This window comes from Pinus tabuliformis, chromosome 5_1, assembly GCF_031772625.1.
Source record: "Pinus tabuliformis cultivar Carrire ecotype Pingquan chromosome 5_1, CPIR1, whole genome shotgun sequence".
Lineage (NCBI taxonomy): Eukaryota > Viridiplantae > Streptophyta > Pinopsida > Pinales > Pinaceae > Pinus > Pinus tabuliformis.
Genome location: NC_142305.1, coordinates 881,350,337 through 881,378,269, shown reverse-complemented (window position 1 = coordinate 881,378,269; position 27,933 = coordinate 881,350,337). Strand labels below are relative to the sequence as shown.

Sequence of the window (27,933 nt, the reverse complement as noted above, 5' to 3'; positions counted from 1 at the left end):
CCTCCCATTAACAAGGTGCTTTAACAATGGGAACTCAACCAATTGAGCTAACCCTTGGGGCCATATATTCAAAGTTTGCTCATGTACCATGCAAGTGAATAAAGCAAAATGGTACCAAGTGCAATACACGTATGAAACAAAATACATAAACAATGATGCTCTAAATGTACTCTAATCTTCTTTGCATTGAGTCATTATATTAAAATTGTGGAACTACTTATACCATTGTTAGTTTCAGCTGTAAGGTTGTTTGAGTTTGTACTCATACCTTTGTTATAGTGTAGGGCTTGTATATCAGGATTGATGTTTGGAGGAAAAGTTAGAATTGGACTTGGAATTGGCAGAAGTTAGATTGGACATTGATTGGATTTGGCCAATGATTCAGTTTCTGAACCAGTTTACTAAAAACACTTGGAATATATATATATATATATATATATATATATATATATGATTTAGTTTTTGAACCGGTTTGCTAAAAATACATCTGATCTATCTATTTATCTATGTATATGTATGTACATTAATGTATATACAAACCATTAGAGATCAAATATGCCGAGTCTGCTCATATACTATGCAATATTCCACCAAGACTCCGGGATGTTGGTGCGGGGAGACACACAGGGGGGACATGTGGGAGTATGATCAATATTTTAGGGAAATTTAGGTGGACGGGTAGACATCAGGGTGTGTGTGTATATATATATATATATATATATAAAATTCAAATTCACATTCAATAATGAATGCATAAATATATTGATCTGTGCATAAGTGCATAATTGAATTAAATATTATGAATTAAATAATGAAATATACTGATCCATATTCATCATTCATACTGGTACATACATCATCCATCCAAATTGTCATAATGAACAAAAGGGGTTTTTGCCCATTTCTTTAAATATTGATCATCATATATTAGTAGTGAGTCGAGTGGATGGCATGAGCTTTCCAATTATATTAAATCCATATTATATGATATATTCTATTTATTGGGATGAAAAAAAGGGGAGAGAGGGGGTAAAAAAGAAATGAAAAAAAGAAGATCCTGGTAATGAAATTGGAAGAGATACAAAGTTATCAATTTCTATGCAATCCATGGACCAAATCCAATTTGATGAGATTGCTAATTCAAATATTTTCACGCTGGGAGGGCCTTATAAAGCTCTTTGACCCTAGAAATCTCAGTGCGTTGCTTTTACATTATCTATGTAAAAGAAATCCATATTTTTTGGTCAAAGGTATAGTAGTACTTACATTATCGATCCTCATATATTTCTTCAATCATAAAAGTAGTATGATTGAGAGAAAAAATTTCTATTTGATGAAACTCTTTCCTATACATAACTTTATGGAACTTGGAAATAAAATACCGGAAGAATATTTAAAGGCTTTCACTAAAAATTGGTTGATTCTCGACTTTCCAATTGAAAAGATCTTACAATCGATTCACAAAGCATTTTGATCCCATTAGTTTCAATTCAGGATATGGCAAGAACACAGACAAGAAGGATGAGATGATTTCGGAGAATCAAGGACCAAGCGAAACTCATTCAGAAAATGATGAGAAAGATATCAATTTGAAGAATGATCGTTATATGAATATATCATATAAAATATATGAGAATATATCATGGAAATTGACCTTGAAATTTCAATTGGTAGATTCCATTATTATTTTGATGTTTTTGTTGACAGAATGGATTGATTCAATTTGCAGCATGTTTCGATAAACAATATGCAGATTTATCTACCTACGAGAGATGAATAAATGAAATACATAAGATTTCTTTCACATCACTACATATGAATTAACCCCATTGTTCCTTATGGTAGTTCCAAAAAAGCATACTTCTAGATAAAAAAAAATAAATTCATAAAAATGTTCGGAAGGGAAAAGCATATCGGGCCACAATAAAAGCTTTTTTTAGCTAAATCTATACAGATGTGTAAGATAAATAGTGTACTGACTAGGTTTATTTATTCCATGAGTTAGGAGAGCGATTGATTGCTAGGATAAAAGATTTTCGTTCTTCCTCATGATGAATGAGATCCTTGGGTAGTAAATCTATAGAAGATAGAATCTTGATATCTGGATATATCTCTTTTTTCCTATCTTGTTCCGACTAGATCGCACCATGTATTTTCTCAGAAATGAAGAAACGCAACATACAACTTCCTCTCTGTTGTACTGTGCTCTCCAAGTGTGCTTGTTCCCCTTCCTTTTCTTTTTATTTCCTCACTAAGCCAACGACGAGCAAATGGAAATCCATACATCGCAAGATTCAATAATGAAATACATTGATCCGTATTCATTATTCATCATTCATCATTCATCATTCTAGAATGTAAATTGATTTAAAATTTAAATTCATCATTCTAGAATTTAAATAGTACTAAGCAAAATAGGTTATAGTAGATACTGAAGTTTGAAGATTTAAATATTAAATTGATATAACTCAAACTCAAAAGGGTTGCTTCTCGGTGTCCCCCTTTTGAGGGGGGTGGTGCTTTTGGGGAAATGCGTCCCCCACACTAGGGAAACATTCTTCACCCTTGCATCTCCCTGCGTCTCCCCAAAAGGGGGATGTGGGGAATGTTTCCCGAAGTGACCCCCCATCCTAGGTGCATGGGAAGAGGTGCGTGCACCCCACCTTGGGGGATGCGTTCTCATGGAACACTGGTACCATGTAATTGAATATAGCAAAATGGTACGACCTTGGGGGACGTGTCCCTATGGAACACTGGTACCATGTAAATGAATATAGCAAAATACATATCTGAAACAAAATACATAAACAATGAGGCTCTAAATGACATCTAGAAGCCAAAAATATCATGCTACAAGCTACTAGATATCAATGGTCAACATGATCAATCATTAAACTCATCACCACCGCTGGGAATGGGATCCTCATCATGAAACACAGGATTATCCCGTGTCTTGGAATCTGGGAACTCCGCAGGGACATTTGCTGTACTAATAGTAGCTTAGCTAGTGCCTGCCATGTCTGGTGTTACTAATGGATCATCATTTAAACCCATGAACCCCAAATCATCAGCATCAAACCCAATTTTTGTGCTTTTTGTTAAAAATGTTTGCACGGACTTGTAGGTGACTGGTTCGGAATGGAACTGGCTGCATATGAACTTGATGGTTTGACTGTTTCCACAACGAATTGGTTGGTTTGGTATGGAACTGGCCACCGAATCAATTTAAAGGCCGACTCACCTGTTGGAGGCACTGAACCAGTTGATTTGGCCCACTCCAAGTATGATTTGGCCGATTTTAGAACATTGAATATAATTAATTTGAATTTGGTGGTAGAATTCTGTTCAGATCTTTAAAAAAGATGCATAAAAAACTATGTCGGTTTGACCATGCAAAAATTCACTCACAAGTGAATTTACTAAACAATGAAAAGGAGTGGCCTTTTGCAGTAGTATGGATATAGAGAAAGCAAGGAGGTAGAGGTCAAATTTGAAAAATGAAAAAGCAAATACACCTTTTTTGGAAGTGATTTGAGAAACACCCCTGGAGAGCTTAGGTACCAAGAATGAGGGGTAGCTCTTCTACTACAATCACCCTGGATTTGCAACCAGCGTCATTAATTTGATCAATATTGGTTTACTCATTACATCCTTGTTATTCTACCATATTATTGGCATGTATAGGTTACTTTTTTCTTTTGAAGGTTAGTTTAGTTAATAATGTTTTTTGATATATCACTAATCTGTTGCAAGCTTAGCAGGGCATATATTCTGGTCACGTGGACCACTGTCTGGAAGACTCATGGGCATGGATGGTAAAATTTAAGGATGCAGTATACCCAATTGCTTTCCAGGTATGTCCTGTTTATTCCTTTTACAATAAAATTACTAACTAGGATAATTTTGACAGGATTTATTTACTGACTAGTTGAAATGAAATCTGTGCTGAAGCCTGGAACCGATGGCGTAAAATTGCTGGCAGTGAAGTTTGTGGAAACAACGATATTGCTCTTTACCCCAGATCCTAATGTTTCTCCCCGACCACCACCTCTTCAGCAAAGCAATGATGGTAGAATATCTGATCAATCTAATAATGTTACAAACAGTTTAGGAGATAAAGCTGATTTTAAGCTTGTATAGTATCTGTTCTGGCTTATGTGATTTGCCGTTTCTTGGCTTTCTTATTTTGTTAGTTACACTTTAATGAAGTCAGTGCTACCTATGATAAATTTATGGTCAGAATATGATACTAGTTTTTGTTTATTAATATGAACAGGGAAATCAAGGGGTTTCAGTATATCATGGATACTCGGAGGGCATCCTGTGCTTGAGGCAGGACTGCTAGGACAGGAGGCAAGTAAAAATCTGGGGCTTCTATTGGATCAGCTGCGTTTATCTGATGTTACAACACTTCATAGTTCGGTGGTTATTGTTCTTGTAAATAGGTATATGACTATCTCGTCACTTTTCTCTTTGGGCTTCAGTTTTTTAGATTGTGTCTCATTCCTCGACATGATGATTCCCACACTTATGTAAAGTAAACATCTGAGTATTTTGTGTTCTTGATTGACCATGATAATTAAATCATAGACCCACTATAGGATCTAGCTTGTGGAGGTGTCCACTTCTTCCTATGTTTCCATCTGCATTTTGGCATTCCTGCATTTTTGTATTTCTTATTTTCTATAAAGGTAAACCCTACTGAGATGTACGTTTTCTGTACCATAGTCCAATTGGCCTTGTATTTTATAAAATTCTATTCTATCTTATTTTAGTTAGGATTGATTATATTCATTGAACACTGGCTAACTGAAAAGCAGTCAATCTTGAGTCACTATTGAAGTATAGTTATTATAACTTTGGGCCTTGGCAATTCACCATTACAATGCAAATACGTTCTCTGTGAGTTTCAAACATTCAAATTGAAAAGTCTTGACAGGCAGTTTGGTGTTTTATAATGGCAACTTTCTGTTAAATTGCAGAGTCATAATAGGCATAATGAATAAGAAGCTTCTGGTTTTTTTATAAGTGGATTTTGATTATCCCACAAGTGGTTACTCACTACAGAATCGAACCACCTTTCTGTAGCCCTTTGTTGATTTAAGCAAAGAAATTCTTGAGTTATTGACTAAAATATGGCTTTGTAACCATTAATATGACAACCCCAAGGCTGGAACTAGTTGTGGAGTTCTAATTCACAAGTCCATGTTTTTTATTACATGCATGAAATTGTTATCACTGCTGTTCACATGCTTTGAAATTTGATTGCATTATTAGTAAGAAGAGACATGAATCAATCCAAAAAGTCATTTCAAGATCATGTTCAATCAATCCATCAATACACCTATCTATCCTGAAAATGATGTTCCATTCACTGTCCCAATTTGGGTTCAGTTGCTACATCTTTCATTGCATTGTTGGAATGTAGACGGCACATGTTGCATAGGAAATGCCCTTGATAAGTATATTGATGGGTTTGAAACAAAGGATGGATTGTTTACTTGTGCATGCGTCAATGTGGAAGTAGATCTGGAAAAGAGCTTGTCCTAAGTGATCTAGTTAACTTATGACAACTAGAAACACATCCAGCCACTAGATTATGAACATCTTCCTTTCAAGTGCAAATCGTGCCATGAGTATGGCCAATTCGTGAAAGATTGAAAAATGAATAATACCCACATCAAGCAACCAATATAGGAAGGGATGATTGATAGCAGCTGGAGAAGAATGAAAAAACAAATCCTAAGTAAGGTGCATCCACCTCAAACCCTAAGCAAGCACATCCTACAACAGATCATACGAAGCCATCTGGATCTATTGAAGCCCTACGACAGGCACACTTGATTGGTCCAACCATAGATTTTTTTTCCAAAATCAATAGGTAATGCCTTAGATTGATCAAAGGAGAGATCAGCAGTCCAAGCACAATCAGGTATCAAAATCTTGTCTCAAGAAGAATTCATTCCACTCACAATGACTTTAGCGATCCCAAAATTTAATTTTGGAATCCCAAAAGCATTGCCAGCGCTAGAAGAAAACCCAGAATTGATCCCATCGCATGGAGTTGAAGGTGATACTTCAGACCATGATGATGAGCTTCATCACTCTCGAGAAAGATATTTGTAAACAACAGGAGTGAACATAAGGAAGAAAGCTGAATAACATAGTGAGGAAGTGGAGAAAAAAGAGGAAAAAAGAGGAAATAGCAGAAGAGAAGGCATACAGAAAGCCTGGAAAGAAACCAGCGAAAGAAAGAAGGGAAGATATAGCAAAGAAAGAGAATGAACTGGGCACTCAAACAACAATTAAAAGATCTCTTGAACAGGGATCAAGAACCACCAAAAATCCAGGAGCATCAACTTCATCTTTAGGCGGGTCTCAAAAGCCATCAGGTAAGTAATGAATATTGTCTCCTAGAATTGTGGATGAACGGATAGTAAGTTCAAAATAGTTTGTAAAGGATTTGATAAAAATATCCTAACCCAGGAGACAAAATTAGAGGTTGAGGAAGTGTTTAATTTTAGATAACAATGGTATGATCTATGCTTTAGTAAAATTTACTTCAAAGTTCCTTATCTGCCCAATGACAATTTCTTATTATTTATTGTGTACTAGATGGAAGAAAAATCAGAAAATTTTTGTCCTAAGATGTCTATACAAACAAGCTTATGCTTGGAGGTAATTTTTAAAGATGCAAGACTAATGCTAGAATGCTTAGTGAGATGATTGTATGTTAATGAGATACTTCCAAAAAGTGTTGATATCAATACTTTCAAATAAATAAATTATTGAGATAGTGCTCAAGACTATGCACCAACAACTCAATGGAAACAACGAATGGCAATTAGCTCAATGCCTTTAAAACATCGACTCATAAGCTTTAAAATGAAAATTGCATGAGATCATAAGCCCCACAAGTTGCTTGCAAGTAAGTAAATGATGCAAGTGTTAATTTGCGATTTGCTTCAAGTAAAAATGACTACAAGATGCTTCAAAAGATATCAATAATAATCAAAATGACATTAAGCATACGTTGCCATGAAATGATGAAGCAGGTATCCAAATAGCTTATGAAACAATTGCCAAGTAAAGTAGATTGAATTGATGAACAAATCAATGTTGCCAATGAAAATGTAAAGTACTTGCTTGTAATGTGTTGTAACTTAAAGACACATAAACGAGTTGCTCAAAAAATTGCAAGTGTTGTAGCTTAAGCAACAATAAATTGCACAATACAAGAAATTGGTAAATGAAATGGAAAACCTGACAAGTTTGAATTTCAAATGAGAAGAATATGAGTGTTGTGTTAAGTTTGGAGATTAACCATGCACAAAACAAATTAGATTAGCAGAGTGCATGCAAATGAACTAGGCATGAGGGTTAGAAACTAAACTATGAAAATCAATCCACCCAAGAAAGAGTCCTCCTTCTAAATGAGGAGGTGGGATGCCATCGGAAAATCTCCCAAACTCCCTAAAAACCTATCTTTTTATTGATTTGTTACAAGAAAAGAGCCTCTCAAAAGGCTTCTAACAAAGTCAAGGGAAGTCATTACAAAGATGCCACTTATAAGCGCTAGATCTCCTCCATGAGAGAGACAAAACTTAGCAATTTAAGATTACAAGAGAGGTTCTTTCAAATCTAGAAATGTTAAGGACTGTTTTGCACCAACCAATCCGCCTCCAAGAAAGCTAAAATCAACGCAAAGGAAGAGAGGCTTCTTCTCTATTAGTCCACAGCCTTGTCAATGTATTATACTGTCCTCAAGGATCTCTTGATCCTGAATGAGATTAGGTCTTTCAATTTCTCTCGGCCTTGCAAGAAGAGCTTCCAATCTCGTGTCAAAGGTCTTGCAAGAAATTGTTAGAAGTTTCAAGCATTTGTTCCCTGAAACGGTGAGCCCTGCCATAAGAATGAGTTAGCAATTAGAATCCAAGAATAGGCTTCTAAGTTTCTAACTGCTAACTGTTTTTTGGATTTGGTTTTGGCATACTATCAATATAATGTTTTTCACATTGGAAATAATGTAATTGTTCATTTCCTTCTGCAGATGCTTTTGGTATATTCTTTCTATGCACCTGTTTCGTGGCTCCTCCCTTTCGGAAGCAGTACTTGAATTGTTTTTATGGCTTATATTCTTACATGCTCTCTTGTAGTTTAAATCATCAAGCTGGCATGAGATTTGCAAGGAATTATTTTCTACAATCTGTTTTGGACGATACTGTGGTTTCTGGATGTTTGTTGCAATTCTAATTTTCACTTGTTTGGTGGCAAATTTCTCAGTCTTGCATCTATTGCGAAGAAAAGGCCTGGACTTTATGGCAGAGTTTTGCCTGTTTTGCTTGGGTTAGCCCCAAGCTGTGAAACTGTAAAAGGAGCTCAAGTTGCAAGTGTGCAGCACACACTGAAAAATGCTTTCTGTTCATTTCTCAAATGTACACACCCAGGTGCAATGCCGGTATTGCTTCTAACTGCCCTTTCATTTGATTTTTTTTTTGAGATGGTTTTTCAGCTCTCTGTACCATCATATTATGTCAAGGGTTTTAAAGTTTATCCTAAAGAACTTAAACATCACTTTGCAGATATTTAAGTGAAACGTAACTATGTTGTTTGTAAATTTCTTCTGGAACAGCTGTGTAGATTAAAAGAAACATCCAACATTTTGGGTGATGCTCCACCCATCGTCAGGGACACAAAGGTTGCATTGAAAGTTATGTGTAGGACCAGGATATATCGTGATATGTTAACATATAAATGAAAAGAGCTGTGGAGAATTAATTAATCAAAGGAATCCAAGATGGTTAGATTTTTAAGGTGAAAAGTAATTATGTTTTTACATTCAACCAATAAACGATCATCATTAAATACATTTAAGAACTTCTTTCCTACTGCACAGACTGTTTGTTCAACCTATAGGTTAGTTAACAATCTGGAAATCCCTTTTAGAGAACACGCATTTCCTTCTAAGGGCATCCCTGTCCCACAAACAAGGGGGTCTCATACACCCAGTGTCTGGCTTGGCTGTGACCTTAAAATTAGCTTATTATAATTATTATTATTTTGAAGGACCTGGAACTCAAGTTTAGTTTATCCATTCTTTTGTTTAGTCACTGAAATTACACTATTAGCTGTTAGGTTCAGTTTGCTGCCTCTAAGATTCAGGTTCTAGTCAAGTCAAGTGTGTAAGATGGATATTAAATCTTACTAGTTTTACTCAATTTATAAGATATATCTGAAACCAAAACAAGGCTCTGAATATTCCAGGGGCCAACCCATGCCCTACTCTTTCGATAAAAATTGACATCGCAAAGCATAGGGTGCCTTCTAATGTTCATAGCAACACTGGAATGGCTTGTTTGTTTCTGAAACTTTAGTGATATTTGCCAGTGATAACAAAATGTTCTGGAAGATTCCTAAAAACGAATGGATTATTTTAAATGTTTCCATGTTTTGTTGCTATAAGGTTTTCCTTTGAAAAAACGTTTCCATATCTTGTACAAAGGAATCTGGATTCAGCTAACTCTCATACTGGAAATTCTAGTATGCTTGATGATGTGGTAGAGAGATGTTGACATTGATGATATGGAAAATGGATGTGTTGTGGATAAAGATGGATGGCGTATCATGATATGAGAAATGCCTAAGCAATGGTTGACATCATACATTTCTTTTGTATTGGGGATTTAGTAGGTTTATAACTTTACCTTGAACCTTCGTTGTGGAGATTTCAGTTTAGACTTATGGCATTGGATGGCGGTGACTGTTGAAGGGTTTTGACTATGGCAGCTGTGGGCCACCTTACGTTTCATCAGCTTGGAAGTTGGAAGTAGTTGTTTTGGATCACCCCACTTTCCATTGGGAGTGACTCCACCAACGCCTCTTGGCAATAGCGGTTTCCTTTGCACTGGGGATTGCACACTGAAAGTTGACAAAGCAACAACAGTTCTGTGGGTACAATGTCAAATTGTCAAAGGCTTTTTGAAGTTGAAAAAACAACAATAGTCTTTGGAGGATCTTTGTTTAGTTTCCTCAATGACAACACAAGAGTGAATATGTGATGTAATATTTGGTAATCCATCTTGAAGCTGGCTTTGGCTTGACCTCAACCTCTCTAACTGCACCTTTCAAACTAGTGGGATAAAGATCAACAGTTGTGGCATAAAGTTTAGCAAAGGTATGACTAATCATGATAATTGTAATCATTGGGATCCAAAGCATTATTGCATTTGTCTATAGGGTGAATGATAAGTTAGGAGCTCCTTTTTATCCTTTGCATATCTCCCATGACCTTTTGGCACAATGTTTGCTCGTAGACACAACAATTGATTGACATGGCTGCCAAGGGTGGTGCAAGGGTTCTATTACCACTCAAATTGTATGTTAGAAAGCGTAAAATCTCTAATTCACATCGTACAATCCAAGTGGAACCTCGATAGATCACCCATTATCACTTCAATGCTTTATCTTTTCTTCTTTAGGTTGTCTCTCCTTAGACTTCAAGGACCCACATCGTACAATCCAAGTGGAACCTCGATAGATCACCCATTATTACTTCAACGATCTACCTTTGCTTCTTTAGGTTGCCTCTCTTTCGACTTCTAGGGGAGCTCCCTAAGAATTACTAAGTCAAAAGAGCACAAGGTGATGCCAAAGGTAGTCTTGGTGAAACATTTTTTGAATTTTTTTAGGGTTTAATAAAAGGAGAAAAAAAGGTGATGGAGGGATCTGAAGATCAATGCCAATATACTTCCAGGGTTATGGAGTCAAGAGGAATCATGTGGCACAATGAGATCAAGAAGAAACCCTCTTAAGTTGGTCATCTAGTGTTTGTGAATTAGGACGAGGTTAGAACTCGATAGGTAAATTAACTCCTCAGCTAATCAAAGAAAATCATTAAGCCATGGCTCCATTAGAAGGGATCCCACTAAGGGGAAAGCCTTCAACCAAAAAATTGACTATGGAACGAAGTCAAAATCCCTTACTAAGAATATTTAGAGTATGGCCTAGCAAGGAGGATTAGTGTATAAAATATTTTTCGGAAGAAATCACATTGAAGATTTTGGTCGACGCGTTTCGAACCAACCAGTGTGGTTCATCTTGAGGACAAGATGAAGAAACAGATCTAGGAAGTAGGTTAAATAGGAAGACAGACCATCTTAACGGCTATATTTGACTAGGGTAGGAATAGGGAATTATTTTATATTATTTAAATAATTTTTATTTATTTATTTTATTTTTATTATATATATATATATATATATATATATATATTCTAATATCTACTTATTAATTTATCTAAACGGCTATATTTGACTAGGGTTTTACTTAAAAATATTTATTTATTTATTTAATAATTTATCTAACAGCTATATTTGATTTGGGAAAATTTATATTTATTTAATTTTTTTTTTAAGGATCCGAAAAGGACTAAATAACAAGGATGATACAAAATTTTTAATTTGGGGAGAAGTTATAAAAAAAAGGATAAATAAATAAATAAATAATAATACTAATAAAAACTAATAAATAAAATAAATAAATAGATGAGGGTATTCCTCTCTACCTAATGAAAATATTGTTTTTGAAAAAAAAGGGGGATTAGTACACAAACAAGAAATGGGACTGGATGATACCAAATTTTAAATTTGGGGATAAGTTAGGAAAAAAAAGAAAAGAAAAATAAATAATAATACTATAGAAACTAATAAATAAAATAAATAAATAAATGAGGGTATTACTCTCTACCTAATAAAAAGATTTTTTTTTTGAAAAAAAGGGGGATTAGTACACAAACAAGAAATGGGATTGATGATACCAAATTTTTAATTTGGGGATAAGTTAGGAAAAAAAAAGAAGATAAATAAATAAATAAATAATAATACTAATAAATAAAATAAATAAATAAATGAGGTTATTCCTCTCTACCTAATGAAAAGATTTTTTTTGAAAAAAAGGGGGATTAGTACACAAACAAGAAATGGGAAGTCTTATCCGAAACCAACAAAAGGAAAGTGAGGACTAGCACCCTAGCCTTCCTCTTCCACGTGACTACGTAGCTCCTCAATGAATATATCTTAGTAGCCTTATGGTGGTCTTGAGAAATCACGATAATTCCTTTATTGATGTAGAAGAAATAACCAAGAAAGAACAACTTCTAAGTTGAAAAACATTTGCCACATAGATGAGCCCTTAACAACAAAAATACTCAAAAAAACAATACTTCCATTAAGCTCCAAGGAGAAGAGTGCTCTAACAATCCAACCATGAGTACAAATGAGGAAGCTCCCATCTATTTATAGAGTGAGATCTGATTTCCTTTACAATACATTTTAAAATCTCATTATTTTATTTAATTCCCTACAAGCATGAGTACAAATGAGGAAGCTCTCATCTATTTATCAGTGTTGCACACATCGCGATCGTGATTTAATCGGCGCCGGGAAAAAAGCGGAAAAAATCGTTAAAATCGGGAAAAAATCGGAAAAAAGCGGGAAAAAATCGTTTGGCACAAAAATATTCATTTTTTTTTCATTTTTTTTCAATTTTTTTAATATCTAAACCATCTACAACATAAAATAAATACATTGACACATAAATATGATAAAAAAACTAATATATAAGATGTTTAATATCATTTCTAGCGCTAAAATCACACATAACATTGAATCATGTCCTGAATAGTAAGTCCTGAGTCCCAAGTCCAACTCAGCCTCAAAATATCAACAAAAAATATGATAATGTATCTCATCATGTCATAATGTCATATACAATAAAATGAAAGTCTAATCCTATTGATTTCCTCTGCCCCTCTTGCGAGAAAATGGCACAGCTTTCTCTTTCCCTCTAGATGTAGAAGCTGGTGCCTGTGCTGGTGGAAATGGCAGTGGAGTCTGACGTGCTCTAGAAGCTGAAGAACTAGAAGTAGGAGCTATAGGAGGTAGACCACGTCCTCTACTGGTGGCAGGGGTAGGCTGGGCGGATGGTGTCACCTCGAAACATTACAATCTCCCAATCCTAAAATCCTGAAAAACTGATAAGTCTGCTGGATTTTAAATGAAATCTAAAATTCTACTTTCTCCATATGAAATCCAATGAGGCTGGAACCACTCTCAAACATCCTGAGTCATTTCATGGTAATGTTAAAAATTTAAGTAAAAGGATGAAAATGAAGATTAAGGAGAATGTCACTTTTACTTTAAGAATTTAACATTACCATGAATAGCATATCCATACTAGGGCATAGACTTGATCATTAAGTTGCCCCACTCAAAAATTATTTGTTTCTTTCAAAAAAATTGCATGAAAAAACCCAAAAAAAGTTATAAAACTATGCTGTCCCAAGCCCCCACGATTTTTTTCTTAAAAATCGATTTTTTCGATAAAAATCGGTATAAAAAAAAGTGGAGATTTTTACGAATAAAAATCGCGATTTGATCGGGCAGAGGAAAAAATCGCGATTTTATCGCGATTTTAACAACACTGCTATTTATAGAGTGAGATCTAACTTCCTTTACCATAAAGTATCATTATTTGATTTAATTACTTGGATCTAGCCTAAGAAAACTAAATCCAACTAATTCCCAAAATGAAGTTAACTAACACAACAAGAAAATAAAGTGGTCAAGCCACATGTACATGTACAATGATTTAATGAGTAAATGCCGCATAAAAGTGAACCAATTCAAAGAAGAAGAGATAAATGGTCCAAGATGCCAACGTCTAGCCTCCAAAATGGTCTGAACTTGAAGTCGATGGTTTATGGTCAATCCTCAAAGCATGTCTTCAACTGAAAAAGGCTCCTATGACCTCCTTTTAGTGCAAAGACCTCAAAATTTATGGGGGTGACATCATGCTAACAGCTCCAAAAATTAAGTGATATAGTGATCCAATACCTCCAAATAATGCTTAAAATGAAGGTCCATGGTTGTGCTTTGGGTTGAGGTGTCCCATGAAGCACAGGGAAAGCTTGAAAAAGTCAAAATTTGGGTCATAAAGTCCTCATACAGCTAAGTGACATCAAAAAATAATGTATTTAATCCTTATTCCTGTCCACATCATCTAAGGTATCAGAGGAATACCACATCATCTGCATTGCCCTTCCAAGTCATCCAAAGTACCCAAAATTTGCTGCCCACAGGTGCTGTAGGTGCAAAACGGTTCTCAAAATGATAACAAATCAGCTTATAGTGACAAATAGGACAGCACTCAGGGATTCTCCATGAAGGTGCCCAGAAAATCAGAAAGCAACCGGATCATCAAAGATGGCTACTTTATGTCACCAATCTGCTCCACTCATCAAAATGAGTGATAATGCAAAAAAAATTGCAATGGTAGTCCCTGCTTAAAGGAAGGGTAACAGGTTCCATTGCGTATTTGAGGAATTCAGACTAAAGTCCTTCAAGGTTGCAGACTTATTAGTGCTAAGGTTTGAGTGGCCCTCTAGATAAATTATAAGGCTGATGGTGATGAAATGACAAGATGAAGGTGGTTGTTTCCAAGGGAGAAGGATGTGCCAAAAGACCTTGAGAGATGTGTGAAGGAGAGAAAGAATCTTCCTTCTCTTAACAGCTAAGAACTTGCGTTTCTTCCATCCAAGAAGGTAGTGGTACTCATTATAGATGATTGTGACTGACTTGTGATGGACTAATTTATATTTGAGTGGTCATAGCATAGGAGACCTAGGTGTGGGTTAGCCACAGTGAATGACAGGTATGAGGGAAGGAGTATTGGGCAGCTTCCCAAAGTATGAGGAAATCAGATTTGAGAGCAGTGAGCTAGACATGTTTTTTGGGTCCTGTTCTGGATTCTGGTATTTTACATCAATCATTGGTGCTCAACGAAGTACCGTTTTTTCTTGCTTTATTAATCAGTCTTATATGATTTTACTAATTGAGTGCTGAAGATAAGGCTTCAAAAGTAATCGCAAAGCTATACGTATCATGCTTGAAATTATAGTTCTTATTGAGCTTTTCAAGCTAAATCAATATTGAAGAATTCTAATGCTTGATAACTATGATTGTGCTAGCCAGCATTGAACCGTTAAATTTTATTTTCTGGACCCAAAAATGGTTCAAGTGAACTATCTTACATGTATCAAAGGGATTTACCAGAATATCTGTCTAGGTTACACGGAGCTAAGAATTTGGTCTGCAGGACAAAATCATGAAATTGACTTGCAGATGAAATTCAACTTTACTATGACAAATTGGTCCGGCAAATCCAAACATGTTATAAATCTAGATTACATGCATCAAAGGGATTTTCCAGAATATCTGTCTAGGCTACATGGAGCTAAGAATTTGGCCTGCAGGACAAAATCATGAAATTGACTTGCAAATGAAATTCAACTTTAACAAATTGGTCAAGCAAATCCAAACATGTTATAAATCTAGATTACACTATGCGGGCCATAAATGGATTGCTTTGACAGGATACCAAACCCTAGCGCCAATGCTGCTACCTGGCTGTGCATGGGCACTTTTATCCAAAGAAGCTAAGGTTTCTTGAGTCTTTGCATTGTCAGTTTTCATGATTTCCATGTAGGTGTTGTATTATAAAAAGTCAAAAACACACACGCACACACACACATATCTGTATGTCAAGATATAAGATTACTTTTTCGCTTTTATGACATGGTTCAGATTTCATGCTAATATGCAGTGGCGTGACCGCTTGGTGGTTGCTTTACGAGGAATGAATGCTGGGGATTTGGCTGAGCAAGCTCTTCGACAAGCTGACAAAATGTCTAGAAGCACGGATCGCATTACCCATGAGCCAGCTTCTGTAACTGTTCACAATCTTACTTTGTCTCAATCAGTTTTGTTTATCATGGGGTTCTTACTTAGTTTTGTGTGCCAATATCTTAGCATTTCACATTTAACTTTAATAAGAGTTTCATTTCTTTATTGTAATATTAAAGGCAATTCAATTCTGGAAAATTATATAATTGAGAGTTTCCTTTTCTTTCAGGATGAGAGGGTATCAGGTCCAGCTTCTAATATTACGATGGGTGAAGCAGGCAAGAAGAGAGCATTTGCACAAGAGATTGGCAATCATACCAACATAGATGACAGACCAGGGAAGCGGATGCTACATCCTTCTCCAGTTCTTGGATCGTTGCATTCTATGCCCCAATTTCAACCTAGTGGTGATGTAACAAATGAAAGAGCATCTTCTAATGGAAATCATGCTGGTGGGGTGGTGGCTGATTCTGAAATGGCCCAAGTACAACAGCTGGTTGCAATGATTGGTGCTATAGCTGCACAAGGAGATAGAGCTGTTGAATCATTAGAAATTTTAGCTTCAAATATTCCTTCAAACCTGTTAGCTGAGGTAGTGATAGCTAATATACATAATTTACCATCAAGTCGTCCATCCTCAGATGATGATGAACATGAACTGGGACCTGAAGCTTCCCAGTTGAGCGCTATAAGTGCATTATCTCAAATAATGCCATCATTCAATGTGATATCACAAGTAATGACACTTCCAACTACAATGCATCAAGTTGTATTGCCATCAATAGCAGTGTCACAACTCCCTTTACCAAACAGCATATCATCTTCATCTCAAGTAGAAGTGACTGTTCCCCAGCAGCTTGCTTCTGATGCTGGCCATGATCCTCAAAGGGTATGCCTTGATTGTCGGATAACTATTATCATGCTGTTAAATAGATGTTGGCTAAATTTGATCTACTGTGCTTGGGATAACATGTGTACTAATATCGCACTAGTTTTTGTATCATATTAATTTTATCTAATTTGTTTGTTTTTGATAATAAGGTATCTAATATAGTAACTTGACTTTGACATTTATATTGTGGTTTTAATGTTTGGACTTATGCTGTTCTATTTCTCATAAATGTCATCCTAACTGATTTTAAATTGAATTAGGATCCTTTCTGGATGGCCTCACGACATATGGATGTACCAGTTACGGTGTCTTTAGCATCTGCAAGCATAGAGGACACAAATAGCGTGCCATTTATTTCACGGCATGGATTAGACTCATTTGCGAGTCCACAGCCAATGGTTGAGAGTGAAGGCTTGATAGCTCCGTTAGATAGAGACCAAGCAGAATCTCCCCAGAATAACATTCCTGGCTTAGATGGTCCTATTATCATTGAAACAAAGATGGATACTGTGAAGCATACTATTGAGTCATTCTCAGAACCAATAACAACTACACATCCACTTTTCTTGAGTGGCTCCGATAGCAGTGGAATGAGGGAGGTTTTGCCACACAGACAAAGAACTGATAAATCTGAACCAATGGTAACAGAAGTGTCTGCTTTAGAACCCATAAGATTGTCTCCTGCAGCATTGGTTACAGCCATGCCCATAAGTCCACCTATTGTCAATTTAACTGAGGAACAACAAGCTTCATTAAATAGATCAGCATTTGAGCGCGTTGTCGAGGCGTACAGACAAGTTTCTTCAGCTGGAGGCTGTGAATTGCGTGTTGCAGTGCTTACACGATTAGTTGATCAGGTAAACTGTTGTTCAACATTTTTACTCTTTTTGAGATGGACCTACTTTTGTAATTTTTATTGGATTTTGACTGTTAAAGGCACATGCTTCTCTGAAGTATCTATTTTACAGTATATGTAGATATTCTTATGAAATTTGTTTTTAATATAAGAGTGTGATGTTATGTTTATGATTTTTTGATTTAATTACATGCATACATTTGGTCAGAATTTCACTTTTGTCCGTTTTCAACTTAGTAACTAACTATGGTTTTCTATTGCTTGTCATCTATTCATGCTTTGTTTCCACACAACATATGCACCTTTGAACCTTGATTAGATTATTTGTCTTTCTACATTGTAAAAGCTATTAATTTTGATTTGCACTTTTTTGAGAATCGACATTATAGTTTATGGCATGATCTTTTCTGGGGTTAGTTTGTTTTTGAAAGGGTTATTGGTTTGGATTTTGTTAAATGTGGGGTTGATTTTATACATATCTGATAGTGGACTTAAATTTTAACAGTGTCATGCTGACTATGACATTCGCGGACTCTTGCAAACGCATATATTGTCAGATTATCAAAATTATAAGGTAAAGTTATTCTACTTGTTGCACTGAGAAAATTTTTACCATGCCTTAACTGTTTCTGTTTAGTATTTTTTTCTGTGAAATACATATCCTTGGGAAACCCACCAGGTAGTAAGGTACTTCCCTTATTCCGAGGATGGTACCCAGAGTAAACTGGGTTCTTCAGTGCACGAGGTAGATACAACAGTAGACTTCTTAAGAGATCAACATGTCACTTGTGATAATTGATCTGGGTGGGGAGGATAACACTCCTCTGAAAATGCTGGGGCTAGACCCATTTGACTTCTATAGAGCAGTTATGCGAAGCATATTTAATTTAACATTGATGTTGTGCTGTTTAGTCTCAGGATTGTTTCTGTGCTTAGTTGTGCAGTACTGAAATTGAGTGCATTTTTGGGTGTATACCTTTTGCATTTGTGCTACAGTTTCATAGCTACTGTGTTTGTTGTTATGTATCACAGCATCTCTTCCACATCAAGTGTCAGAGAGTTGAAGTAACTATTAGAAGAGTATCATATTAAAAAGTAACTATTAGAAGAGATTATCAAATTGCCTTATATTTTATGCAGAAATGATTTATCGCAAGTTCATTGTGTACACTTGTAGTGCACCTTTGCTAGGTTATCCTGTGAAATAGTTCAATCCTGGTATTTGAGTAGTTCATTATTCTTTGGTGGTCATCTCAAATCTTCAGTGATTGTTGGAATTTCTCTAGTGTCAACAGTGGCCTTGTTTTTTTCCTTTATCTTTTTTTGTTTTTTGTTTGTTGTATTTTTTTGAATTGTAAGATTAAGTTCTCGAATTGACCCGAGAGAGTACAAAATCTGGAGTAGTCTTGATGATCTATAGCCAATAGTCGAAATTAACCAGCATTGGACTACATACTCCCTACTGATTTGCAGCCATAGTTCTTGTTCTGAAAACAGCACTGTATTACATTTTATAACATGCTCTGGGCATATATACACCTCTAAATCACAGCCTCCTATTACATAACTTATACCCATTTATACTCACTGGGATGGTTGACAATCTGTCATTTTGAGAAAAGGATTAACCATCTAGCCACAGCTTCAGTTCAGCCAGTTTCACATTCATTGTAATTTTTTTGGGAATTGGGCAATTAATGCAAATTCTGAAATTCCACCTCAACCTAGAGTTTTCTCAGATTTATTTCCTATAAACTTTCAATGTTAGTGTTCAATCTTGAACTATGGATTCACATCAGCATTATTACACTTCTCTTAAACCTGATTTCACAAGGCAGCCCAGGAAACCATTCAAAGTGTACTCAATACTACAATACACACTTGCATAGCACAAACCCTAACATCTCACAAGAGCAAACTCTCCAAGGACATCTGAGACATCTCTCTCCTCTTCATGTCTTGACAAACCTTAATGACTGTTACAAAGATAGAATATCGTACAATGATGGTGTGTTATAACATAAGCGTTCTCCCTTTATACACAATAGGTGATGGAGGATAACATAAAAGATGGACATGCCCATACATGTAACAAACAAGGCAACTCCATATGGATTGCTCTATAATACAATGATGTACAAGTGTCATACTATGGTTTATCCGACCCTTGACATGAAATGCCCTCCAAGCATGATTCTCCCAGGGACTAACACCCCTCATGTAGAATGGTGTGCTCTCCGACAAACTCTAAGTCCAATGTGGCTTCTTTCATGTGCCAATGCTCCTCCAGGTGTGCCATTTTCATCACCATGTTTTAATGGTTCTCTACAAACATGTGTTGGGGTCCACAACCAATCTCTAGGAAGTATGCTCCTCAACCCTAGGTGTCATTAAGTCAAGTGTCCAACCTCCAAGGCGTTTGTCACATGGTCCCATGTGCTGAGAATTATGGCTTGGATAGAAACTACCGCATAGGTTCAGCATGAGCGTGAAGTAGTTTGAGATATTTCAAAAAGTAATTCTTACAATTCACTTTAGTAAAAAAGTGAAAATCTTATATTTAGCTGTTTAAGTTTTAAAAACTGTATTTAATGCATGAATTAGACTTAGGATTGATCTAAAAAATAAAGAAGGGTTTTTGTTTCAATTAGAACTGTAAAGATACATAAAGATGGAGGCTTTAGATACAGTTAAGCAGGTTGAGTGACACGGGGTGGGTAGAGAGAGAGAGAGACCAAGGATTTAGGAAAGAGGCAAATTTGGCCAGTAGGAAGAGGCAGTACAGAGCAGGTGAGTAAGCCATATGGAAGTTTGTATAGTTGCATGGATGTGTATAATAGTATGGAAGTATGTATAGAGTCTAGACGCACAGACTGGGCTGTACAGTGTAAAGATAGAGCAGTACAGTTCGCATATTGATGCCATACAACAGCTGTTTCACCTATTTTAGGGTGATTTTTGTTTATTGTGCTACTGTTTGTTTTTCGTACACAATGGAAGTTTACTTGTAAGTTTGTCAGAGGAATACATAGCTGAATTTGAAGAACAAATTTCCTGTGTATGTACGAAATTGTTTTTATGCTTCCACTATTTAATTTCCAGCGATTGTGTGATTCGTGCTATGGCCTCGAATTTTATTCTTTTCATTAATTAAATTCAACAATTCACTAGTTTAATTGGAGATCATAGGGAGTTTGTGTAGTAGATTTTAGAGATGGCATCAACTAACGTCAGATTTGATGATAGATGGTGCCATGAATTTCCTATCATGGAAAGTGAGTTACACTCTTATTAAAGGAGAATGATCTCTAGGATATTATCAATGACCTTGTGCCTGTGACTATAGATCCATAGCTGTTGGTAGCTCGCACTAAGAAGTGTAGGCCAAGAGAATGATGTTGGATTGCCATAAAGGATCATTTGACCCCTCACACATTCGAGAAGAAGACAGGGAAGATGTTTGATGCCTTGGTTAGCCTCTATGAGAGTGAGAACAAAAATAGGAAGATGTATTGTAGAATAAACTCAGATCCATAGAGCTGACCAGATAAGACTCATTTACCAGTTACCTTATGAAGGTCAAACAAATTTGTGTTCAACTTGCAGTAGTTGGGGAGAATGTTATAGATGAAGAAAAGAGTTAGTAAGTCAGGATAAGATAATTTTACTACTGTCCAAAGAGTGACCACAAATGTAGGTTAGTGGAATTGAAGAATACAATCAGTATGAATGCAATGTGTGAGTGCAGGCGTAGCTTCTGGAAAATAAAACATTTTGCTGGAAAACACTGATGGAAAAGGAAATCACTCTTGTTAGAAAGTAAACACACATGATAGGAAATAGAGTAATTAATCAAATCAACTGAACTATGAATGAAAAATTGAAAATAGAAACTACCCACAGTATCAACACATCCATGGATGAGATGTCTTGAAATTGATTTTGAAAGCACATGGAACTATACCATTTATTGAGCCGAGGTTGGAAGGCCTACTGCATACCAAAGCGAGGTCCCATGAATTGTACTCCCACGTAATTCAATCTCTGCCCCTTGGTAGTGGCAATGTAATTTTGCAGGAAAGTTCTTTGATGCGTTGATGTTAAATTTGGCAACTAGGGCCAAACTCCACCTTGGACAACTCATATGATGAATCTGATATTTTTATTGGATTCCTCTTTCCAAGAGGTGTAGGGTTGTTCTAAAGATTATCTCATTCTGACATGTACAAATGGAATTATGAATTTATTTTGTTTATGGACAAATTGTCAAGGTCGGCCAACAAACTAATGTAGGCTCAGAATCCCAAAGGACATGTGTTTTCATCCTCAACATTGCATATAAATAGAAGGTGCATCTACCTCATTTGGACATCATTCATCACTCACATATCTCTCTCCCTCCTCATCTGATTGGGTGTACGAATTTCTGGGCAGTGTCTCTCCTCCACACGTGCGAAGGACAAGTCTGAAATTTTTTGTTTCCAGCATTGAAAAAGTTGCAGGAAGTTTGACCAACGTTGACTGGGCAGTGTTGACCTTGTTTGACTGAGATTTTTGTGAGAATATTTCTGTTTGGGCAGACTGCATTCTTTAGCACGGAAACCAAGATTTTCTGTGCTGTTTGACCAGTGTTGACCACAGGTTTGACTGTGCGTTGACCAAGTTTGACTGATATTTTCAGGACTGTTTTGATCTGATTCAGACTGATCTTGGAGGCCTAATTGACTGGGTTTGACCGAGCTAATTTGGGGGTGTAATTCTGCTAAGTTGACCAGCGTTGACTTGTTGGTTAGGGCATCCTGTTGACTGCAGTTTGACTGGACGGATTTGACTGTGATTGGGCAAGTGAATTTTGTATATTGTACTCCCTCTCTGCTGAACTTTTGAAGAATAATAAGGAGACTTGATCAAAGAGTTTCCCCACATTGGGGTTCTCTGGCATCCGCCAAATATTGTGTCCTCTTGTCTTTTGCTTTTTATTTATGTTCTATCAGCATTTACTGTCATGTTAATGTGATTGCTTATCTGGAAATTGAGATTGGGCTAATAAGGAAAATTGAAGTAAATTGCTTTTAAGCATAGAGCATATCGTTGTTATCTAAAATTAACATGGTATCAGAGGTGAGGTGAAGATAAAGCCCAAGCAAGAGTGAGAAGAGAAACCACTGAGATTTGTTGGACAAGGACAAGAATCAATGGCCTCCGCATCTTAGTTCAAGCCTCATGACAAGCTCAATGATAACTCTGATTATCTTGCATGGAAGATGTCTCTTGATTTGACTTTGGAAGAGCAGGATGTTATGGACGATGTGCATGGAAAGATCACTGAACCTCCTTCAAATGCACTGGCTGCCGCTAAGACAAAGTACAAGAAAGGTGAAGTCAAAGCGAAGAAGATCACCAAGGATTCTATTAACAGGGTTTTGGTTGCATACATCTCTGATTTGAGCACATCTAAGGAGATGTACGATAGGTTGGGTCCCATGAATTGTACTCCCACGTAATTCAATCTCTGCCCCTTGGTAGTGGCAATGTAATTTTGCAGGAAAGTTCTTTGATGCGTTGATGTTAAATTTGGCAACTAGGGCCAAACTCCACCGTGGACAACTCATATGATGAATCTGATATTTTTATTGGATTCCTCTTTCCAAGAGGTGTAGGGTTGTTCTAAAGATTATCTCATTCTGACATGTACAAATGGAATTATGAATTTATTTTGTTTATGGACAAATTGTCAAGGTCGACCAACAAACTAATGTAGGCTCAGAATCCCAAAGGACATGTGTTTTCATCCTCAACATTGCATATAAATAGAAGGTGCATCTACCTCATTTGGACATCATTCATCACTCACATATCTCTCTCCCTCCTCATCTGATTGGGTGTACGAATTTCTGGGCAGCGTCTCTCCTCCACACGTGCGAAGGACAAGTCTGAAATTTTTTGTTTCCAGCATTGAAAAAGTTGCAGGAAGTTTGACCAACGTTGACTGGGTAGTGTTGACCTTGTTTGACTGAGATTTTTGTGAGATTATTTCTGTTTGGGCAGGCTGCATTCTTTAGCACGGAAACCAAGATTTTCTGTGCTGTTTGACCAGTGTTGACCACAGGTTTGACTGTGCGTTGACCAAGTTTGACTGATATTTTCAGGACTGTTTTGATCTGATTCAGACTGATCTTGGAGGCCTAATTGACTGGGTTTGACCGAGCTAATTTGGGGGTGTAATTCTGCTAAGTTGACCAACGTTGACTTGTTGGTTAGGGCATCCTGTTGACTGCAGTTTGACTGGACGGATTTGACTGTGATTGGGCAAGTGAATTTTGTATATTGTACTCCCTCTCTGCTGAACTTTTGAAGAATAATAAGGAGACTTGATCAAAGAGTTTCCCCACATTGGGGTTTTTCTCTGGCATCCGCCAAATATTGTGTCCTCTTGTCTTTTGCTTTTTATTTATGTTCTATCAGCATTTACTGTCATGTTAATGTGATTGCTTATCTGGAAATTGAAATTGGGCTAATAAGGAAAATTGAAGTAAATTGCTTTTAAGCATAGAGCATATCGTTGTTATCTAAAATTAACATGGTATCAGAGGTGAGGTGAAGATAAAGCCCAAGCAAGAGTGAGAAGAGAAACCACTGAGATTTGTTGGAAAAGGACAAGAATCAATGGCCTCCGCATCTTAGTTCAAGCCTCATGACAAGCTCAATGATAACTCTGATTATCTTGCATGGAAGATGTCTCTTGATTTGACTTTGGAAGAGCAGGATGTTATGGACGATGTGCATGGAAAGATCACTGAACCTCCTTCAAATGCACTGGCTGCCGCTAAGACAAAGTACAAGAAAGGTGAAGTCAAAGCGAAGAAGATCACCAAGGATTCTATTAACAGGCTTTTGGTTGCATACATCTCCGATTTGAGCACATCTAAGGAGATGTACGATAGGTTGGTTGGCATGTTCAAAGTTAACAATGCAAACCAGGTTCTCTTTCTCAAGAACAGGTTGAAGGACATAAATAAGGGAAGAGGTGAAGATATCCAATCCTACTTCATGAGGATTACCGGGATAAAAAATGATCTTCTTTCAATTGGAAAAGTTATTGTTGATAGGGAGCACACTCTCATTGCCCTTGGGGGTCTCCCTCGTGAAAGGCATGTGTTCAACACTACTATCCTCAATAATGATAGGATTCCAGGTTTTGATGAATTGTTGACTAGATGCACTTAAGAAGAAACAAGGATGATGGAGAGAGACACGCCTTCAAATAGGAATGATCCTACTGCATTCTCCGTTCATGCCAAAAAGAAGAATAATGCAAGTTCAAAGAAGCAATGTCAAGGAAGATCGGGATTCGAAGATTGAAGGAAGGGAAGATGCTTCCTTTGTAACAGGTTTGGCCACTATGCTAGGGAGTGTCCTAATAGGAGGGATACAACTTGGGATGATGACGACAACCACAACAATTTCAGGGGAAACAACAATCAAAGGAATGGCAGATTCAACAACAAAGGAAAAAGGAATGCTCCCACTACTCAACGTGGAAATGGTCGACCTCCCAAAAGATCAAGAAACTCTAGGTATGATGAATCTAATGTTGTAGGTAACAAGAAAAAATAATTTTATCTTATATCTGCCCTCTCTACTGCCTCTCCTTCGGATACCTTGGGAAATTGGTTGATTGAGAGTGGTGCCTCAAGGCACTTCACTGGGTATAAGGAAGCTCTTTCAAATTTGATAGAAAATGATACAAATTTGGAAAACATTCTTGGGGACAATGCCACCTTTCGCATGAAGGGAGTTGGGAATGTTACTCTTCAATTGAATCAAGGTAACACCATTCATCTACAAGAAATACTATATGTACTTGATCTAAAGAAGAACTTGGTATCTATCTAGGTGATGGAAGACAAAGGATTCAATGTGGCATTCATTGATGGAAAGGTACGTGTTTGGAATAGACATTTCAAAGAAGAATTTACTCTTGGATTCGAGGTTGATAACCTATATCAAGTTGGAGGAAGCCCATTGGGAGCTATGCCTTGTGACACATCTCTTCAATCCTAATTATGGAACCGAAGGTTTGCTCATCTACATTATAAGGCTCTACCCAATGTGAGGAAGATGGTGACAGGTATGATCGAATTTAAAGTAGAACATGAAGGTATTTGTCAGGGATGTGCTGAAGGAAAACATATAAGGGGACCATTCCGCTAAAGTGATAGCAAGACTACCGACATTTTGCAATTGGTTCATTTTGATCTATGTGGTATGATGTCTGTGACATCTTTGGGAGGATATTTATATTATGCTATCTTTGTGGATGATTTCTCTTGCAAAACTTGGATATATTTTTTGAAGAAGAAGGATGAAGTATTCTCATGGTTCCATTTTTTCAAGCCTTGGTTGAAAATGAAACAGGGAAGAAGATCAAAATATTGAGGACTGATAATGGAACCGAATATGAATCAAATGAGTTCAATGACTATTGTAGAGAAGCTGGCATTAGGAGGGAGACTACCACTGCATATACTCCTGAGAAAAATGGTGTTGCTGAAAGGAAGAATCGTTCTATTATAGAAGCCACTCGTGCCATGCTTCATGGTCAATGCCTTCCAAAGTTCTTATGGGCGGACGCTGCCAACACTGCTGTGTACGTTCAAAATAGATGCCCTCATCAAGCGTTGAACTCCAAAACTCTCGAAGAGGTTTTCACTGGTAAGAAACCTAATGTTTCTCACTTTAGAATTTTTGGTAGCCTTGTATATTTTCATGTGCCGAAAGAAAAGAGAATCAAATCGGATGCATCTAAGAAGAAAGGAACATTTGTGGGAGAGAAGTGGAGATAAGTCATGATGTCACCTTTGATGAAGATGTTGCCTTTGGGAAGATTAGTAACCTTCCTATTCCAAGGAAGGACAAAGAAGCAAATACAAGAAAGCAGGGCAAACCACAGGATGAGCCGATGCACGATGTTGAAGGACCAATGGATCCCATTGATCCACCTCCTCGTGAGCCATCTTCCTAAAAAAGTAGACCCTCATGACTTAGGGAGTCATGGCTTAGGGAAACTCACGAAGATGCTGAGAGACATATTGCACCAAGGGGGACATTTCGTGAAAGTAAGAAGCCGATTAGGTATCAAGGGTACTTAGCTGTAATGAGCACCATTGTTCAAACTAAGCCTTGCACATTTGAAGAAGCTGTGAAGCACATAGTTTGGAAGGATGCTATGAACGAAGAGTATGAGTCGATTATGATGAATGATGTCTAGGATGTGGTCCCTAGAACCAAGGACTAATTCGTTGTCACTTCGAAATGGCTCTACAAGATCAAGCATGGCGCTAATGGAAGTGCTGAAAAGTTCAAGGCCAGGTTTGTTGGTCAAGGCTTCTCTCAAAAGGAAGGTGTGGACTACGATGAGATACTTGCACCTGTTGCCTGATATACCACCATCCGTTCGATTATAGCCCTTGCTGCCTCGCAAGGATGGAACCTACACCAGATGGATGTCAAAACTGCCTTCTTGCATGGTTCAATTAAGGAGGAAGTCTATGTAGAACAACCTAAGGGGTTCAAAGTTCAAGATCGTCAAACACATATATGCAGGTTAAGAAAGCCCTCTATGGGTTCAAACAAGCTCCCCAAGCTTGGTACGAGAGGATCGACAACTATTTGAAGAAGCTGGGTTTTACAAGAAGTGAAGCTGATCCAAACCTTTACTTTAAGGTTGATAATGATAAACCTCTCATCTTGGTACTTTATGTGGAAGATCTCTTTCTGACAGGTGAAGACCCTCTTATTCATCATTGTAAGAGGGAGTTGGCTTCCAAATTTGAAATGAAGGACCTAGGACTGGTGCATTATTTCCTAGGGTTGGAGTTCTGGCAAAAGCCAGGTGAGATTTTCCTTTCTTAAGGAAAATACATTGTGAAGCTACTTGAAAGATTTGGGATGGTGGACTGCAAGTCTGTGACTACTCCAATGGAACTATTCTTCAAGAAGTTATGTAGAAGTGTTGCTAGGCCTGATTTGGGAAATCCTTCTGAGTATCATCAACTCATGGGGGCATTGATGTTCTTGGTGAACTCCCGTCCAGACATATGCTTTGTAGTGAATACATTGAGTCAGTTTATTATCGAGCCTCATCACATTAATTAGATTGTTGCCAAGAATCTTTTGAGATATCTCTGGGGCACAGTCACTTATGGACTGAGATACATTGCCAGGAATGTGAGGCTCCATGTTTATTTTGATACTGACCGGGCTGGCAGTGTGGTGGATCGTACGAGCACATCTGGAAGTTGCTTCTCTCTAGGTTTTGATTCGATATCTTGGATGAGCAGGAAGCAGAAGTCAGTTGCTTTGAGCACCGCTGAGGATGAATATATTGCTGCCAGTATGGCCTCCTGTTAAAGCTGTTTGGTTGAGGAAGCTCTTTAGTGAGC

The 27,933-nt window shown here is 37.0% G+C and overlaps 1 protein-coding gene across 5 annotated transcripts in view; it reads left to right on the top strand.

Moving 5' to 3' along the window:
• LOC149167636 (uncharacterized) overlaps window positions 1-27,933 on the top strand; it is a 246,829-nt gene that overhangs the window by 18,767 nt on the left and 200,129 nt on the right. For 4 of the 5 annotated variants that reach the window (XM_089433059.1, XM_089433063.1, XM_089433061.1 and 1 more), the window contains exons 3-10: window positions 3,762-3,854; window positions 3,952-4,069; window positions 4,277-4,445; window positions 8,284-8,458; window positions 15,661-15,789; window positions 15,970-16,629; window positions 16,893-17,489; window positions 17,994-18,062. In XM_089433059.1, the coding sequence (XP_089289185.1) occupies window positions 3,762-3,854; window positions 3,952-4,069; window positions 4,277-4,445; window positions 8,284-8,458; window positions 15,661-15,789; window positions 15,970-16,629; window positions 16,893-17,489; window positions 17,994-18,062 (2,010 nt within the window). The remainder of the gene's footprint in view (window positions 1-3,761; window positions 3,855-3,951; window positions 4,070-4,276; window positions 4,446-8,283; window positions 8,459-15,660; window positions 15,790-15,969; window positions 16,630-16,892; window positions 17,490-17,993; window positions 18,063-27,933) is intronic. The other variant, XM_089433060.1, reaches the window with a different exon arrangement.